This window comes from Musca domestica, unplaced genomic scaffold, assembly GCF_030504385.1.
Source record: "Musca domestica strain aabys unplaced genomic scaffold, Musca_domestica.polishedcontigs.V.1.1 8, whole genome shotgun sequence".
Lineage (NCBI taxonomy): Eukaryota > Metazoa > Arthropoda > Insecta > Diptera > Muscidae > Musca > Musca domestica.
In genome coordinates, this window is record NW_026712409.1 from 7,621,521 (window position 1) to 7,638,232 (window position 16,712).

At 36.2% G+C, this 16,712-nt stretch overlaps 1 protein-coding gene across 1 annotated transcript in view; it reads left to right on the forward strand.

The window, feature by feature from the left end:
* The first annotated feature begins 582 nt into the window (after nt 1-582).
* LOC101893795 (uncharacterized) overlaps nt 583-16,712 on the forward strand; it is a 31,299-nt gene continuing 15,169 nt past the window's right edge. The window contains exons 1-2 of the mRNA XM_005178964.4: nt 583-858; nt 925-1,770. Of these exons, the coding sequence (XP_005179021.1) occupies nt 758-858; nt 925-1,732 (909 nt within the window). The 5' untranslated portion in view covers nt 583-757 and the 3' untranslated portion in view covers nt 1,733-1,770. The remainder of the gene's footprint in view (nt 859-924; nt 1,771-16,712) is intronic.

Sequence of the window (16,712 nt, forward strand, 5' to 3'; positions counted from 1 at the left end):
ATTGGACCTACCAATACCACTAATTGAAGTGGAAGTGTAATACTAAGAAAGTATATTAAGTTAAGTGTTAACAAAAGAAATATATTCAATACAGTGCATTATCTTCATCTGAGTTAATGTATAATCCGTATTGAATCCGTGCCGTGTATACCCGGATCTGCAAGCACAGAAACTTCACCGATTCCCCGTATTCCCAAACTCTTATTTTTTGTGTACTAAGAGACTTTTGTGGGTTTGTTCTACTACCTTTGACACCTTGATACAAATCGATTTGTAAATGTGTTAAATCTATATTTTCCAAAATTAAAATTTTATTAGGTTCTTATATAAATTATCGCTTGTTTTGTTTTTCCATTTTAGATTGTTCCATTATGTCTAGATTTCGACAATGCTGCATCCCTGGGTGCGAGAACTCTCTCATTAGATTAAATTTTGCCCCCAGGAAATAATTTTCAAGCATCCACTCCCTGGACACTGTGTGGATTCAGAATTAATAACCAACATACATGCTTCTTCTTTTTCTAGACGTTCCCAACATACGTACTTGTTTGACGTTTGCTTTGTCAACAAAACAAAACAAACACACACCAACCAATTCACATCACAATCACATCTGAACGAGCTGAACGAGACATGCACATATAAGGTGATGTTTTGGAGGAAAATGTGCAACTTTATATCTTAAATCAATGAATTGTAGAAAATCCGGGAAAATATTTGCATTCAATAGAAAACATTTACAGCTTTTGACATCACGATGGAGGAGCAGCGCGAAAGTAAAGCAAGCCTGTTTTGGAATTGCTCGACAGCTCTAAAGCCAGAAACCCATGTTCATAAACTATTGAAATCCTATTATATGTAAGAATTTAAAGTACTTCTACCTAATTCTAAGTGTTAATTTTTATTAAATCCTTTTCCAAATAGGAATATGTGCCGTAAACTTGTTAGAAACACCATACAAATACCAAAGGAAAAGTTTGCCAGCACGCAAATGTGTTCCCACTGCGGCCTGTTTTGGAGCGAAAGTGAATTTCGCATGAAACTGAAGTCTCAGCATGTAACAGTGAAAGGAAAGACAAAACGGCTTATTGAGAAGCTGCAAAAGTCAAAGGAACCCGACCAAAAGGATTTACTTACCGGGAAACAAAGAAAACGCGCCAAATGGTTGCAGAAGAGAGCTACCCAACATATAGAAATTAAATGTGATCAATGTCAACATAAATCCATTGTCAAATTGGATAAACCCAAAAAGAAAGCAAAGAAAGTGGACGATGTTGCAGATGTCCAACAAGAAGCCATTGCCTTGGATGAAAATGGGCCAAAATCCAAGCCAAAGAAGAAAAAGAAAAACAAAGATAAGGTGGCTGGCTTGAAAATACCTCTAGACAAACAACAAGAAAAGCCATTGCAACAACAAAATACCAATAAACCAAAAACACCCCAAAAGGAAAAACCACCAACAATGACATCGCCATGTCCAGCACCGACTGCACAAACTCCAAAGGTAGCCCAACAGCTGACACAAACGAATAAAACAAAGAAAAAGAAGAAACCCTCAAATGCAACCACCACCCCGAAGGCCAGTAATAACAACAGCAACAAAGTCCAGAAAGTTGTATCAAAAACACAGCAACAGAATTCCCTACTGCAATTGGCTGCATTGCTCAAAAATAATTCCTCTAACTCGGGCAAAAATTCAACACAAAATAGATTGGAAGCACTGCTGAAATAAGTTCGTTCTTCGTCCATTATTTGTTCACTTGGAAAAGGGTAAGTTCTTTTGTAGTGAAATCTATGTGTTAATGTTGTAGTTACTCAAATGATATGATGATACCTATAATAGATATTATGCATGTTTATATTTCCATGTATATATTATGTTCTGAAATGTTTGCTTGGAAATTTGAAGTTCAAGGAAATTTCTAATAGTAAATTTAAATACCATTTGATAAATCACATTCGAATCGTCGTCCAAGAACACTTCATTTATAAAAATCTTGGTCCTTTACCCATACAAAACATTATTCATTATTTGCTAACATAGTTAAAAAGGCATGTATGCGTATCAATACAGTGTAACTCGTAGAATCTCTAAATCTTCAAAATGGTACTTCTGTAAAAAAATCAAAGGAATTTTAAAATGTTCTACCTTTTTGGCCTTTTAATTTCATTTTTTTGTGTTTTCTCGGATTTCATCGCATTCAGGTGCATTCCCATCTCGGCAGTTCATGTGGTAGGGAGTGTGGCCGATATTTTTATATTTCTTTCCTTGGCAGAGATCGGTAAGTTCTGTGAGATAGAATAAATCGTATGCTGTCAATGATGGGATAGCATGATCTTTAAATAATCCGCAGATATTATAATTTCAATACCGTCTGAAGGCAGTGGAATTTCGGAAAGCTACACCTTTGAGAACTCTCTGTTTCACACAATGGCGTTTGCAATTTTTGTTTCGGAATTCGGAGTACGATTATCGTCGACACAAAACGTTGACTTATATTAGTCCTCTCGACATCTTAAACAGTGTGGCAAAGCTGGCCGTACCAATACCTTTTGATTAGTCTGGAGACACCAACACTGTTGTATGGCACGGTCTGTTTTGACTTAACCAAAATGTTGACGAATGTTCTTTAAATTACTCTGGTCTTGTGTGAATCATAATAGTCGGATATTTTCCCCATTCTTGCCCCGAAAAAGGAATTAATAAATGAAAACCTGTGAAAAAGACAGAAGTATAAAGATGCGACAAGACGGAGTCAAAATATTTTTACCAGGTGTATTCACTTCTGTTATTGGGATATTATAAAAACATGGCTGCTAATGTAAGGGATTTTAACCGCTAAGGCAAATGCAACTATGGAATGAAATTTGAAGCCAAATGTTTGTTTTATTCACACTTTTATTTGTCTTCTGGTTCCATAACTGTATTTATACCCTACGCCACATAGTGGTAAGGGTATTATGTCTTTGTGCATCTGTTTGTTACTTTTGAGGATATTCATAGAATCACTTTCTAAATCGATTTATGAATGTCACTCCGTCGGTCCATGTATTCTTGTGAACAAAATGTCAATCGCATTTATTATCGGATTGAGATGAAATTTTGCAAACATTATTTGTTTGGCCCAAGGACGAACCCAATAGCTCCCATATATACCCAATAGCTCCCATATATAAATATAGCTCCCATATATACCTTCAACCAATTTCGGGTTAATTGTGCACTAAATGGCCAGTATAAGTCCAAATGACCTGAATTCGGGCACATCCGACTGAATTCAGACTAGAAGCAAGTAAATCAATTTCAGGTTCAGATATAGCTATAGCTCCCATATATAGGTTTCATCCGATTTGGTGTTTAAGTCCCCCACATTCGTAATATGCACTCCACAAGAACGAATTTTGGTACCAGATATCATATAGAGCTCGGAAATACCATTGCTAAATGTTATCGAGATCGGCTAAAATTTGGATATAGGTTCCATATATGTATATCTTCAACCGATTTCGGGTTAGTTGTGCACCTAATGACCAAAATCAGTCCAAATGACCTGAATTTTAGTACATCCGACCGAATTCAGTCTAGAAGCAAGTACATCAAATTTGGTGAATATCGGTTCAGATATAGCTATAGATCCCATATGTTTTATCCGATTTGGTGTTTAAGTCCCTCACATTCGTAATGTACACCCCACAAGAATGATATTTGATACCAGATATCAGATACAGTCCAGAAATAGCTTAGCCAAATTTTATCGAGATCGGCTAAGATTTGGTTATAGCTCTCATATATATTTTTCACCGATTTCCGGTTAATTGAGCACAAAATTGCTAATATTTGTCCAAATGACCTGAATTTTGGCACGACCTACCGAATCCAGTTTAGATGTAAGTTCTTCAAATTTGGTGAAAATTGGTTCAGTTACAGCTATAGCTCCCATATATATGTTTCATCCGCTTTGGTGTTTAAGTCCCTCACATTCGTAATATGCATTCGACAGCAATGATATTTGGTACCCGATATCTTATAGTGCTCGGAAATATCTTTGCCAAATTTTATCTGGAACGGATATAGCTCCCATATACATATATCCTTAATCTGATGTCAGATTTTTTTGCAAATAATGGCTAATATCAGCTCAAATGGAGTTAATCTAGGAATGTACGTTTCCATTTTGGTGAACTCGGCTCCGTTATATATTTTTTTAATATAATCTTTCTCGAAATGATATAATGCAGTCTATAGCAATGTTATTTGGTATAAAAGATTAAAATGTCTCTGTCAAATTAAGTGAAAATCGATTCAGAATTGAATATGCTTCCTCAATACTAGTTCCGTCTGAAACCAAATTATAACTGCTCTAAATCCGAATGATCTACTTCAAATAACTTTTTTTTTTGTTAAATAAGCATAGTGTTGTAGGGTATCATATAGTCGGCCCTGTCCAACTTTTGACTTTTCCTTACTGGTTTTACTATTAACATACCCTTGTTAAGAGCTGTTCTACAAACCATTTTCTCAGAATCATTTATATCAAACCTTTACTATTTTATGTCTTTGCCAGTGAGCTTAATTTTAAGGTTGTAATGAAATATGCCATTAAGTTCGAAGCCCTCAACTAATTTTTAAACCATTAATTATTATCAGAATTATTTCTTAAAGTCCCAAAGTAGTATATGCCATCAATGAAGACTTTGAAGGTTTTCTAGAAAGAAGTCCATGGTCAAACAAATAAAACTGATCCAAGAAGTCCTTGTAAAAATGAGAAGAGGAAGGTAAATGTAGTTGTTCTGGTATTCAATTTGCAACTGCATTATCCCAATTTCATTTGACGACACTCCAAATAAGCTTAATGAGCCTTTTCTATGGAATTAAGGAGCGTTCCAAGTAAAACTACATTTATTCTGATCTCAGACATTACCCTTCAATAAAGTTAGGGACATTTTTTTTCTAATTTTCCGACTTTTCTTTGAATTTTTAAAGATATTTCATTAAATAACCTCTAGTAAATTACATTGCCCATAGATGATTCTATTGTCAGATAGTTCCAAAGGTAATGTTTTTTTGATATTCAATCTGCAGATTTTAAAAATAACATTTTCTATTTGACCCTTTTACCGAATACATATTTCAATTCATTATTAATGAAAAATTTTAATATACTTCTTCATATCTAGAATCCTCACAGATCAATTAAGCTATTCAAGCTATTAAAAATACAGTTATAATCGCTTATTCCTCTGGAGAGTTATCCTTCATTTATGGCTATAATAAAACCTATGATCAAGAAAATCAAAAACAACAACAAAAACACTGAGTGGTGATGATGTTGCTTTTAAGCGGCTATTTGTTATTTTGTGTCGGCAAATGTTCATTGGACCATATGTTTTTTTTATTGTACCTATTTCTCTTTTTGCAACACACAATACAGTGCCCATCTTTAGATGCCATTAAAGAAACCAGTTTCAATGAAATCGCATCTACAGTCATTTTTTTTGTGATTCTGTGGCACGCACATGCATTTTATATGCTTCACCATCCCCAGAGAATGTGCGTGCGTGTGTTAAGGAGGTTTGGACTTTCCTTCCTCTATGGGAAAACAACATCCCAAAGAAAGACTTGGTGGAAACCGAACAACCAGCCAACTTTAATTATAAACGTGTTCACTTTAGAGGACAAAGTCAAGGCTATATGGCAATGTACATGTCCATGCATTTTCCACATGAAGAAACATTCGCTGCTTCGGTCTATCTGTCGTCCTGCATATGTGTGCGGTGTCTAATGGCCAACAAGATTTCAATGTGGAGTACAATTTTTTTTTTTGCTCGTGTTGAAGTCACAAAAGGAAATACAACAGCGAAGAAAAAAAATACAAAACAAGTTGCAAATCTATGGCTAATGTTGTTTGCTTCATTTATTTTTCGCTTCATTGACCATTGGCTATGGTCTTGGATTTTGTTTGAAGGGGTCCCAAAAGACGACCATGTTATTATTATTTGCAGCTGTACCACTTTCGTTGTAGGAAGAAGATATTCTTGTTAGTTGTTTTCTGTCTTTATTCTGCTTCTTCTCCGCTTGGGTCAAGTTTCAAATTTCAAGTAACGATTTTGTTGTTCTTTGATTTCAGCCAATTTTTACGCATTTCTTTGTTGGTTGTTTTTTTTTTTTGCAGAGTGGCCAACATATTGCCTATAGACTGAATGATGTGTGTGTATGTGTATGATTAACTTAATTTTTTTGTTTTGTATTTCAGAGTCGTTTCCAGGGATGTGAAGTAATGTTGTTTTGGAACTGTAGCAAAAGTTTTGAATTTAATTCGAGTTAAGCGATAGTATTCTAGGTCGAAACTGATATAATTTGAGGATCGTTGCTAATATAACCACTTTTAGGGATTTTAGGTTTGTAGTTTGGATAAGGTTCAGTGTAGGCCCATTATTTGAAATTTCACACATATTACGATATTTCTGTAAATCGTTTTTTTTTTGTTGGAGCACCTCATACTGCTGTGTTCGTTCTGACTCCTCTCAATCGGGTTCTGAGTCTGTCCAGTCTCAAAAAGGTTGAAACCTGTACGGGTTGGGTCCAAAACGGCACTGGATTTAGGTAAGTAGGTTTGGCTGGGCAGCGAAATAGGTGCAGCGTGTCATGTGGACCTGTGTCATAATCTGGACAAATGTTCTGCACATCGCTGTCAATCCAGGCCCAATAGGTATCGAAGCCGCTGCACCATCCGGATCTTAACTGAGCCAAAACTACTCGGGTTTGTCGAGCAGCTCTCGCTCTTCAGCTGCGATGGGAGGTCTCCTAGTATAGTATGCACTCTATATCCTTTCATGACTTCAGTCCAGCTTGATAGGCCTGTTAATCTAGAGGCTCTGTCTTATATCTCATTAAATCTCTCTCTAGATCATAAAGGTTTTTCTTTACTTACCCGGCGGAGGTTGCCTATCCACCAGATGGTGATTCGGATGGCTCTGTCTGTAACACCCAAGCACGTATTGCATTGACAGCATTTTATTGTGTCGTAGCGCTAAGACCTTCGCCTCCTCAGGTAGGTGGTCGACAGGTGTCATGAGGAGGCACCCTGCACCCTAAGGTTGACATTCTGGCAGGTCTGAATATGTTGCCACTGCGTAGCACTAAAGTTGGCGGACCCCACCGGAGCCATATAGTTTTGTGTCTTGAGATAACCACATTTTCCAACCGAAATGGCCCAAATGTCATGTTCTGGAAGGTAAACGATTAAAGATATTCTTATGTTGTTGGTATTTTGGGAAGTAATTAAATATTGTTAAAGATTTTGGCATATCTTTCATGTTTTTTTTTCAGTTCCTTAGCCACAATTGTCAGTCGATTTTGGTTATTTTTTTCTCTTCGCTACGGCTTTGTTCCACTTGAAAAGTAAAGAAAATATCGTCTATAGTCGTCCCTGATTTACACAGCAATATAACTTATTTCTATCAAATGCTAGTAGTGTCTGTACCATTCGAATTCGTCGACACCTTCTGTGTCAATCAGAATACAATTATTGTAAACAACCTCTGCAACAGTTGTTGTCGGCTTTTTGGTAGGACACACTGTCGCAGTAGACTAAAGCTGCATTTTCGATTTTTGTTTTTCTCTTTGGTTTGCAACAGCCCACATCTGCAAAACGCCTTAACAAAGATCGACAGATATCAACCTACCTAAAAGACTTCAAACCAAAAAACACATTTTCGAAAGGAAAAGTATGCTTTTAAAAGATCACATCACTGCAAATTTCAACAGCTACTGGATTTTATGTTTCAACTCGAAATAAAACTCATTGCCTGTCTACGGCATACAATGTTTAATTCTCCCAAAAATTGTGTGCCTTATTTTTTTTCGCTTGTTGGTTTTGTGCTACTTAATCTGATAGTAGGCTCCCTTTATTGTTTTGGACCGTTTGCCGTCATTGTCTTCGATTCTTTGCGCATTTTGTCCTTTTTTGTTTTCGACTCAATACCCCTTATTATATTAAGAGGGCCTCTATTATGTTATGGAAATGACTGTTGACTTGTGTGTGTTTACGTCTCTTGTTGTTGCCGTTTCTTGCTGTTCGGTGTCACTACAACACCATAAGTCGTCAACAAGAATAATACGCGTATTCTCAGTCGGATCATTATTTATTCAAAATTGTGCCTTATTGTATTTCGTGTAAAGCCGGCGGCCCGTATGCCGATGACGACGACGTCGGCTGTCTACATAAAGTGTCATTTTATATGTAACCACATCCATCCATCCATTCATCTATCTTCCATACGTATCTTTGTGTGCATTTACGTACTTACATTTATGAGTAATATGGGTCCTAAGAGCTTTTGATGATGACGATGAGCTGCAGAACAATATTTTATTGTACTTGTGTTTTGAATGTATGAACTATAATGAAAACCGCAAAAATATTTTATTGAGTCGTGATAGATGTCTAATTGTCAGAGTCGTGGCAGCTTGTTTTTTTTTTAAATGAAAGTGATATCCCTCTCATATAGTATGTAAACATTTAATCAATTGTTAATCAAACGTTACAAAAATTCCGATCTATAACAAATGTGCCATATATATCCAATAGCAATCTACATAAAAAGGAGAAAGTGGATAGGGCACACTCCGACTATGCTGTCAAGCCATAGATAGTAATCCTCAAGAATGCAAAAACAGAACTCTTCTAAAATAATCATTATGTATGAAGAAGTTAGAATCCATTGGAGAATCGTGGAGCGAAATATAAACAATAGCAAATGTCAGATAAACCTTGGAGGTGTTTGTAGAGACCCTATGAGTTGAGCGGAAAAGAAGAATGATTTATCCCTGTTGAGAAAATATGTGCTTCAAATGGAGATACATTTCTGGATCGAAAATCACCGAGGAAATTAAAGGATCGGTTGAGAGCCTTTTTGGCATATACTTCGCTCGAAGACCGGTGGACCCTTGTGTTCATCCAAAGTTAAAGAGCAGATCGGTAATTGTATAGGGTAGTTATAATTTTTATGCATTTGTTTGTAACATGGAGAAGGAAGCGAGATAGAAGATAGAATAGTTACTTTAGAAGATAGAATCCCATTCTGGTCGCATCAGGTCAGGTCGCATTTATTATCCGATTGAGATGAAATTTTTACGAATAATATTTGTTTGGCCCAAGGACGAACCCTATTGAAATTGGTGATAATCGGATCAGATTTAGATATAGCTCCCATATATCTTTAATTGACTTCAGGTTAATGGCCAATATAAGTCCAAATGACCTGAATTTTGGCACATCCAACCGAATTTATTCTAGAAGCAAGTACATCGAATTTGGTGAAAATCGGTTCAGATATAGCTATAGCTTCCATATATATGTTTCATCCAATTTGGAGTGTAAGTCCCTTACATTCGAAATATGTATTCGACAACAGTGATATTTGGTACTAGATATCAGATACAGCCCAGAAATTCTTCTGCCGAATGTAATTAAGATCGTTTCAGATTTATAGCTCCCATATATATCTTCAACCGATTTCGGGTTAATTGTGCACCAAATGGTCAATATAAGTCCAAATGACCTGAGTTTTGGCACATCCGACCGAATTCAGTGTTGAAGCAAGTACATCGAATTTGGTAAAAATCGGTTCAGATATAGCTATAACTCCCATATATAGGTTTCATCCGATTTGTTGTTTAAGTTCCTCACATTCGTAATATTCATTCGACAACAATGATATTTGGTACCAGATATCTTATAGAGCTCGGAAATACTTCTGCCAAATTGTATCAAGATCGGTTCAGATTTGGATAAAGCTTCCTTATATATCTTCAACCGATTTCGTGTTAATTGTGCAAATAATGGCTAATATCAGTCTAAATGACCCAAATTTTGGCACATCCGACCGAATTCAGTCTAGAAGCATGTACATCGAATTTGGTGAAAATCGGATCAGATATAGCAATATCTCCAATATATAGGTTTCATCCGATTTGGTGTTTAAGTTCCCCACATTCGTAATAAGCGAGTTCTCAGTGGGTATTTTAACTTTTCGCCAAAAAATATGCAATATAGATATAGCCCCAATATAAGGGACACAATTGGGACATTGAGGATAGCCGATTTGGCCACAAGTTATGTTTTCAAATGGCGGAGGGTATAAAAGGTTCGACCTAGTCGAAATAAAATTCGATTTTACTTATTTTTGTTTAATGCAAGTTGTCTCTTCGTCATGGAGTCACCCATATATATCAGTAGCCCAGTTGAGGAACGCCACTGTGTTTTTATTTTCTTTTATTACATACATTTTTTTTACATTATTCGTCGTTTATCGTCGTCGTCGTCATTGTGCATAAAATGACAAACAAGCAGTGGAAATGCCCCTCTATACGATGGCGGTGACGACAACGACGACAAACGGACGGATGAGAGTACATTAGTCGACTTACACCACAATACAAAGATAATCGACAAGCACGCCAACAGACAGACCGACTGACTGAAAAACGAATGATTCTACAACGTGTACTCCAGTGGCAAGATCCATTCGTACATTATTTCCTCTCCACTGCATGGGGCCACTTGTAGCGAAAGTGTGTGTGTGCATATACGAGAATGTATGGGTTCGAGCCTTTTTTGATTCCACCAAACACTGTGGTCGTCATGTTGTTGTTGCCGCTGCTACTGCCATCGGATGTTGTTGTTGCTGGTTTCGGCATGCGGTACGATTTTTGCTAGCTTTAGTCTCATCGCAAACGTTGGCGTAAACGCACGAAAACAAAACTCTCAATAAGAAGTAAAAACGGACTGGAGTTCTTACAAAACAAAAGAGTAAAAGTATAAATTTTAGTAAAAAAAATAATAAACTCTTGTGTCGTGATATATTAACAAATACAGGTTTAAAACCAAGACTTCGTTCTCTCCCCACCAAAGAAATAGAAGTTAGCCACCGCCACCACCAAACAACAATTAAAAAACAAAACGAAGTGCTATGATTCATGCGCTTGCGCGTGCCGCTTAAACAAAATGCAAGAAAAAAATAAAACAATAACAACAAAAAAATAATAACAATGGCCAATAAATAAAAACAATGCCGATTATTGTGAATTTCATTAAACAAAAGGAAATAGGCATACGAGAAGGGGAAAAAAGAGAAAAACGTGAGCAGTGCAAAAAAGCAAAAATTGATTTTTAATTGGAAATAAAAATAAAATATTGAAAAAAATCAACAATTTTGTAAATTAAAAGATCATTTGTGGCCTAAGGAAAAATAGCAGATTGTTGGAACTACTTAAGAATAAGGTTTGTAAACAATTAATGGGAAGTAATGTATAATTGCATCACTCTTCTAATCCGGGAAAAGAACTAAAAAATAACATTAATTTTGAAAATGCAAAAACCACAAAAAGCGGACAAATTACAATATTAAATTCACATGTTATGTGCTTCACCACCATGGCCTGAACATAAGACTATTTTGAACACGGTGTAATTTGGGAAAAGTTTGTGGGATATTTTTCCCAAATTACACCAAAATTTTAAAAGTGAAATTATTTTCTACAGAGAATTTAAGGTATTTAATGACAAAGTAATACCTGCATGTTTTGGATATTCCAGATTATTTTTAAGTATTTTTTTAGTTTCAATAATTAAACTCGAAATTAAAAATTTTTTTAAAGAAGGAAAATAATTTAGGACTCTGACATTAAACGTCATATGTTATTGACACTGGAATTCCCAATATTTTTTTCAATTAAAGGCTAGTTATACCCTCAGCCACATGGTAAGGTATATATCATTTCATATGGCCAAAACTTGCCTCACCGAAGTAACTGCTTTAGACTCTAAGTATCTTTGAACCAAATCCGTTTCAGGACATTTGGAGTCGATCCGTCTGGCTGGTGCGCACGACAACTCTCGAAGGGAGTATCCGATTTGATCCAAACTTGGAACATCGTAATATTATTGTCAAACTTAGATCGAGTTCGGAGATGGGCAATATCGGTCCACTCCTTCTGGTACCTCCCCCACAAAATTTCAACATTTGCAAAGAAAATAATTTACTGCACAGAAAGAGGACGGATAATCCGATTTTACTCCAACTTTGCAAATCCTAATATTTGCATTAGTACTAGGTCAGGTGCGAAAATGGGCAATATCGGTCCACTTCATCAGGTACCTCCTCCACAAAGGGTTAAAATTTTGAATAATTACAACTTTCATAAAATGTTATGTGAGAGTCCGGATTGTCTTCAAATTACACACATCACAATATTTTTATTAACTCAATGTCTGGTGTAAGGATGGAATACATCGGTCCACTCCATCCAGAACCTCCCCCACAAAGGGTCAACATTTCAAAAAAACTATAACTCTTATAAAATGGTGTCAGATTGTCTGCAAATTACATAAATCAAAATATCGTTAATAACTCAAGTTCTGGTGTGAAGATGATATCGGTCCACTGCTTCTGGTACCTCCACTGAGGGTCCATACGGGAATATCCATGAAGCTAAAAAAACGCGAAATTAACATTCGATTCCAATCAGACATGATATATCCCAATATTTCCCTCAACACAATATCTGTTATAAAGATGGTACAGATCACACCATTCCTTCTGGTACCTTCCCCACAAAGGCTTGAAGTTTTGAATGACCCAAAATTATCATAAAATCCGAAATATTAACCCAAGTTCTGGTGTGAAGATGGGATATATCGGTCCACTCCTTCTGGTACCTCCCCACTGAGGGTCAAAATTTTGAATATCTATGAAGCTAAAAAACGCGAAATTAACATTCGATTCCATTTAGACTTGATACATCTCAATATTTCAGTCAACACAATATCTGTTATAAAGACGGTACAGATCGCACCATTCCTTCTGGTACCTCCCCCACAAAGGGTCAAAGTTTTGATTAACCAAAACCATCATAAAATCCGAAATAAGTATCCAGTTCTCTTCATATTTCCCATATCCTATTATTTCTACCAGAAAAAGTTCAGCTGTGAAGATGGCATATATCGGTCCACTCATTCTGGCATCTCCCCCACAAAGGGTCAAAGTTTTGAATAACCAAAACCATCATAAAATCCGAAATAAGCATCCGGTTCTCTTCATATTTCACACATCACAATATTTTTATTAACCCAAGATCTGGTGTAAAGATGGGATTTATCGGTTTACTCCTTCCGGTACCTCTCCCACTGAGGGTAAAATTTTTGAATATCCTTGAAGCTAATATAACGCGAAATTAACATTCGATTCCATTCAGACTTAGTACATTTCAATCTTTCCGTCAACACAAGATCTGTGAGAAAGTTGGTAGAGATCGGACCATTTCTTCTGGTACCTCCCCCACAAAGGGTCAAAGTTTTGAATAACAAAAACGATCATAAAATCCGAAATAAGCATACGGTTATCTTCATATTTCACACATCACAATATTTTTATTAATCCAAGGTCTGGTGTGAAGATGGAATATATCGGTCCACTCCTTCTGGTACCTCCCCGACAAAGCGTCAACATTTTGAATATCCATGAAGCTTATAAAACGCGAAATTATCATCCGATTCCATTCAGACTTGGTACATTTCAATATTTCTATCAACATAAGATCTTTTATAGAGATCGGACCATTTCTTCTGGTACGTCCCCATATAGAGCTCAAGATTTCGAAAAACAAAATGCTCAAAGAAAGCAAAATAAGCATCCAACTCTCTTCAAAATTCACACATCCGAGTATTTTTGCTAATGATATATATCTGTCAACCCCTCCTGTACCTTACCCACAAAGGATCACAATTTCCAATACTTATATCTGTCATAGCTTACGAAACAAGTCGGCTATTCATTACAACTCGCTATATCTTTATATTTCTCTTAAACAGAAATCTGATATAGATATGTAATTTATTAGAATTTATGATTTCGCATAAAATTGGACATGTTTGATTTCCTTCATCTTTTGGACATACCAATATTTTTATCTGTATTAGATGAAGTATGAAAATGGAATACTTCGGTCCGCTATATCTGTTACCTCACGCATATTTCTACATTTTCCAAAAATTTGCACAAAACTCATATAAAGTATAGGAAGATGTCGATATAGTCCAAATCTGGCACGTTGTAATATATATTAGGTCAGATACGAATTGGTAAATATTGGCCAACTGCTTCGGAACCTCCCCCATAAAGGGTCAACAGTTTAAATAATCATAACTCGAGGCTGGGGGTCTGGGGATCTGTCGCCAAAACCGACTGATACTATTTTACTTTTTTTAGTACACTTAAGGAATAAATAGTACCTCCTAAAAAATTTTTAGCCATATCGGTAAAACCGTTCTCGAGTTATGCAGGGTGAGGAAAAAACTGCAATAAAGTCAAACGCCATAATTTTTTTAAAATTTTATTGAATGAAAGCAAAAAATGTCGGAAATAGCATCAAATTTTAGAATAAGTTTAGATTTGTTCGAATTGGTTACCTTTGGCACGAATTATGGCCTTCAAACGCCCAATGAAACCGTCACACGCTGCCCGAATGTTGCTTCCCGGTATTTTGACCCATTTCCGGCGAAGCGCTTGCTTGAGGTGATCGACACTTTGGTACTTTTTTAGTGCCAACCTTGCTTTCCAAAATACTCCAGACACAATAGTTTAATGGATTGGTATTGGAGATTTTGGTGGCCATAGCGCGCTGGAAATGAAGCGAGGAACCTCATTTACCCCGAGCTCATTTTTCAATATTTGCAAAATGGAATATTGCGATACGTTCAGCTCACGAGTCATTTTTCGGCCACTGCGACGCGAGTTTCGATCAAGTCGCTTCTTTACTTTTCAAAACATTTCTGCTGATGTTGCTGTTTTCTTCCGTTCACTTCCTTGACGTCGGGCTACGCTACCAGTACCATTATCACGGTAACGTGCGATGGTACGGGACACAAAAGATTTATTCACATTTAAATGCTTGTCGGTTTCCAGCCAAATATAAAAAAATCAAAGTTGGTTGCAGGTTTTTCATCTCACCCTGTAAATTCTGTAACTAACACGGCTTCCTTTTATATATAGATTTTGAAATCGAATAAGGATTTTTTCAAGAACATTTTTTCAAGATTCTAGCTATAGCCGTTCCATCTGGGTGTTGATTCTTGGCCAGTCAGTCTCTTTTATATATAAATGGGGTTCTAAGCCACATTTCCACCATCTATATATGTGAGAATTTATTCCAGATTTTTTTTAGAGAAGATCAATGTGTCAATATTAATGTAGGGTATCTGCAATTCCACGACATTTACAATTCATGGAAAAACTTACCATTCAATATTTTACGTCCGATGAGTTTCTTTTATTACAAAAAAATTATTCTAAAAATGGACACATTTGCACTTGGCCATGGTAATGGTTTGCCGATGGTGGTAGTTGTTTGGCGTTGTTGTTGTTGCCTTGTGACCAACAGCGAATATGAAATATTACAGGAAATGCAATTGGCCCTGTGCAATGCTAAACTTCTGGATACTTTATATTAGCTTGTGGTTAGTTGGATGGATGGCCCAAGCCCATATTACAAAAAAAAAAAAAAAACAAAAAAAAAAAAAAAAAAAATATATATAACGAGTGAAAACACAACCGGAAGTATAAAGTTGTAATTTTTTGTCTTTAATGTTGTGTCTTTTTTTAATTTCTCTTCCCATAAAGAAGTACATGTGCTACTGCTAAGCTAAGAAAAAAACACCAATCTGTCTATTGCAGTGCCATAATTATTTGGCCTTAGGTAAGCTACATTCATTCTTCCCGCCACATTTCAGGTGAAGTTGTCGTCTTCAAATCAAGCCTAGCAAATGGCCAAGAGAAGAGGAAAACAACAACAGCAACAAGAATGTCAAGCGGAGTTAACGCCAGAAGTAGAAGAAGAAATATTGTTGTGCAGAATGAATGTCATCCATCGTAAGTCTTTCAAGTTGTCTTGGCTTCCATGGGCTGGTTGGATAGTTGGCTGGTCTGGCCTGGCTTGGAAAGTGTGTCAAATACAGTTTCTTCTTCCGCGAGTAGTTAGTCACTAGATAGTTGTCTTATTCAAATCATACGTACAATGATACTTTTTTTTGCTTCCATTCTCCCCTCTCTCTCTCTCTTCTGTTTAGGTGTTAATGAACTGCTAAAACTTATCCGCAACGCAGCTTTAGTTCCAAGCAAAAAATACGTTGTTTGGAAAATGTAAAATAACGTCATATTGCGGTTTATTTGGTATTCGTAACGAGTTGTTTTGTTTTATCTATCTCCCCACACTTCTTCCAACTTGCAATTACTGGGCAACCAAAGCTCCCCCCTAACATAGGAGAACGAATTGCTCCACTCTTTCTCACAAAGAATTAACGCTTAAACCTGAAATTTTTAATTTTGTTCTAACCATTTTTATTACTGCTGGTCCACAGAATATCAATGCCAAAAGATGAATTGGCGACCGACCGACCCACCAACCGACTGATGACTTCATTGCCAATGTTTTGTTGTTATTGTTGGTTGATCTCATTGTTCCAGTTTTATTTCTGAACTCTAAATGACCAAAAATAGCTCAAATCGTGCAATGTTCTGCGGTTTAATTTCATTTGTAATTGTTGGAATTTTTATTAAGCTGCTATTCATCCCAAAAAGCTCAACTATCCAGCTGTTTAAGCTATTATTTGATTTTTTTTCACATAAATTATTCAATTCATGTTTTAATCTTT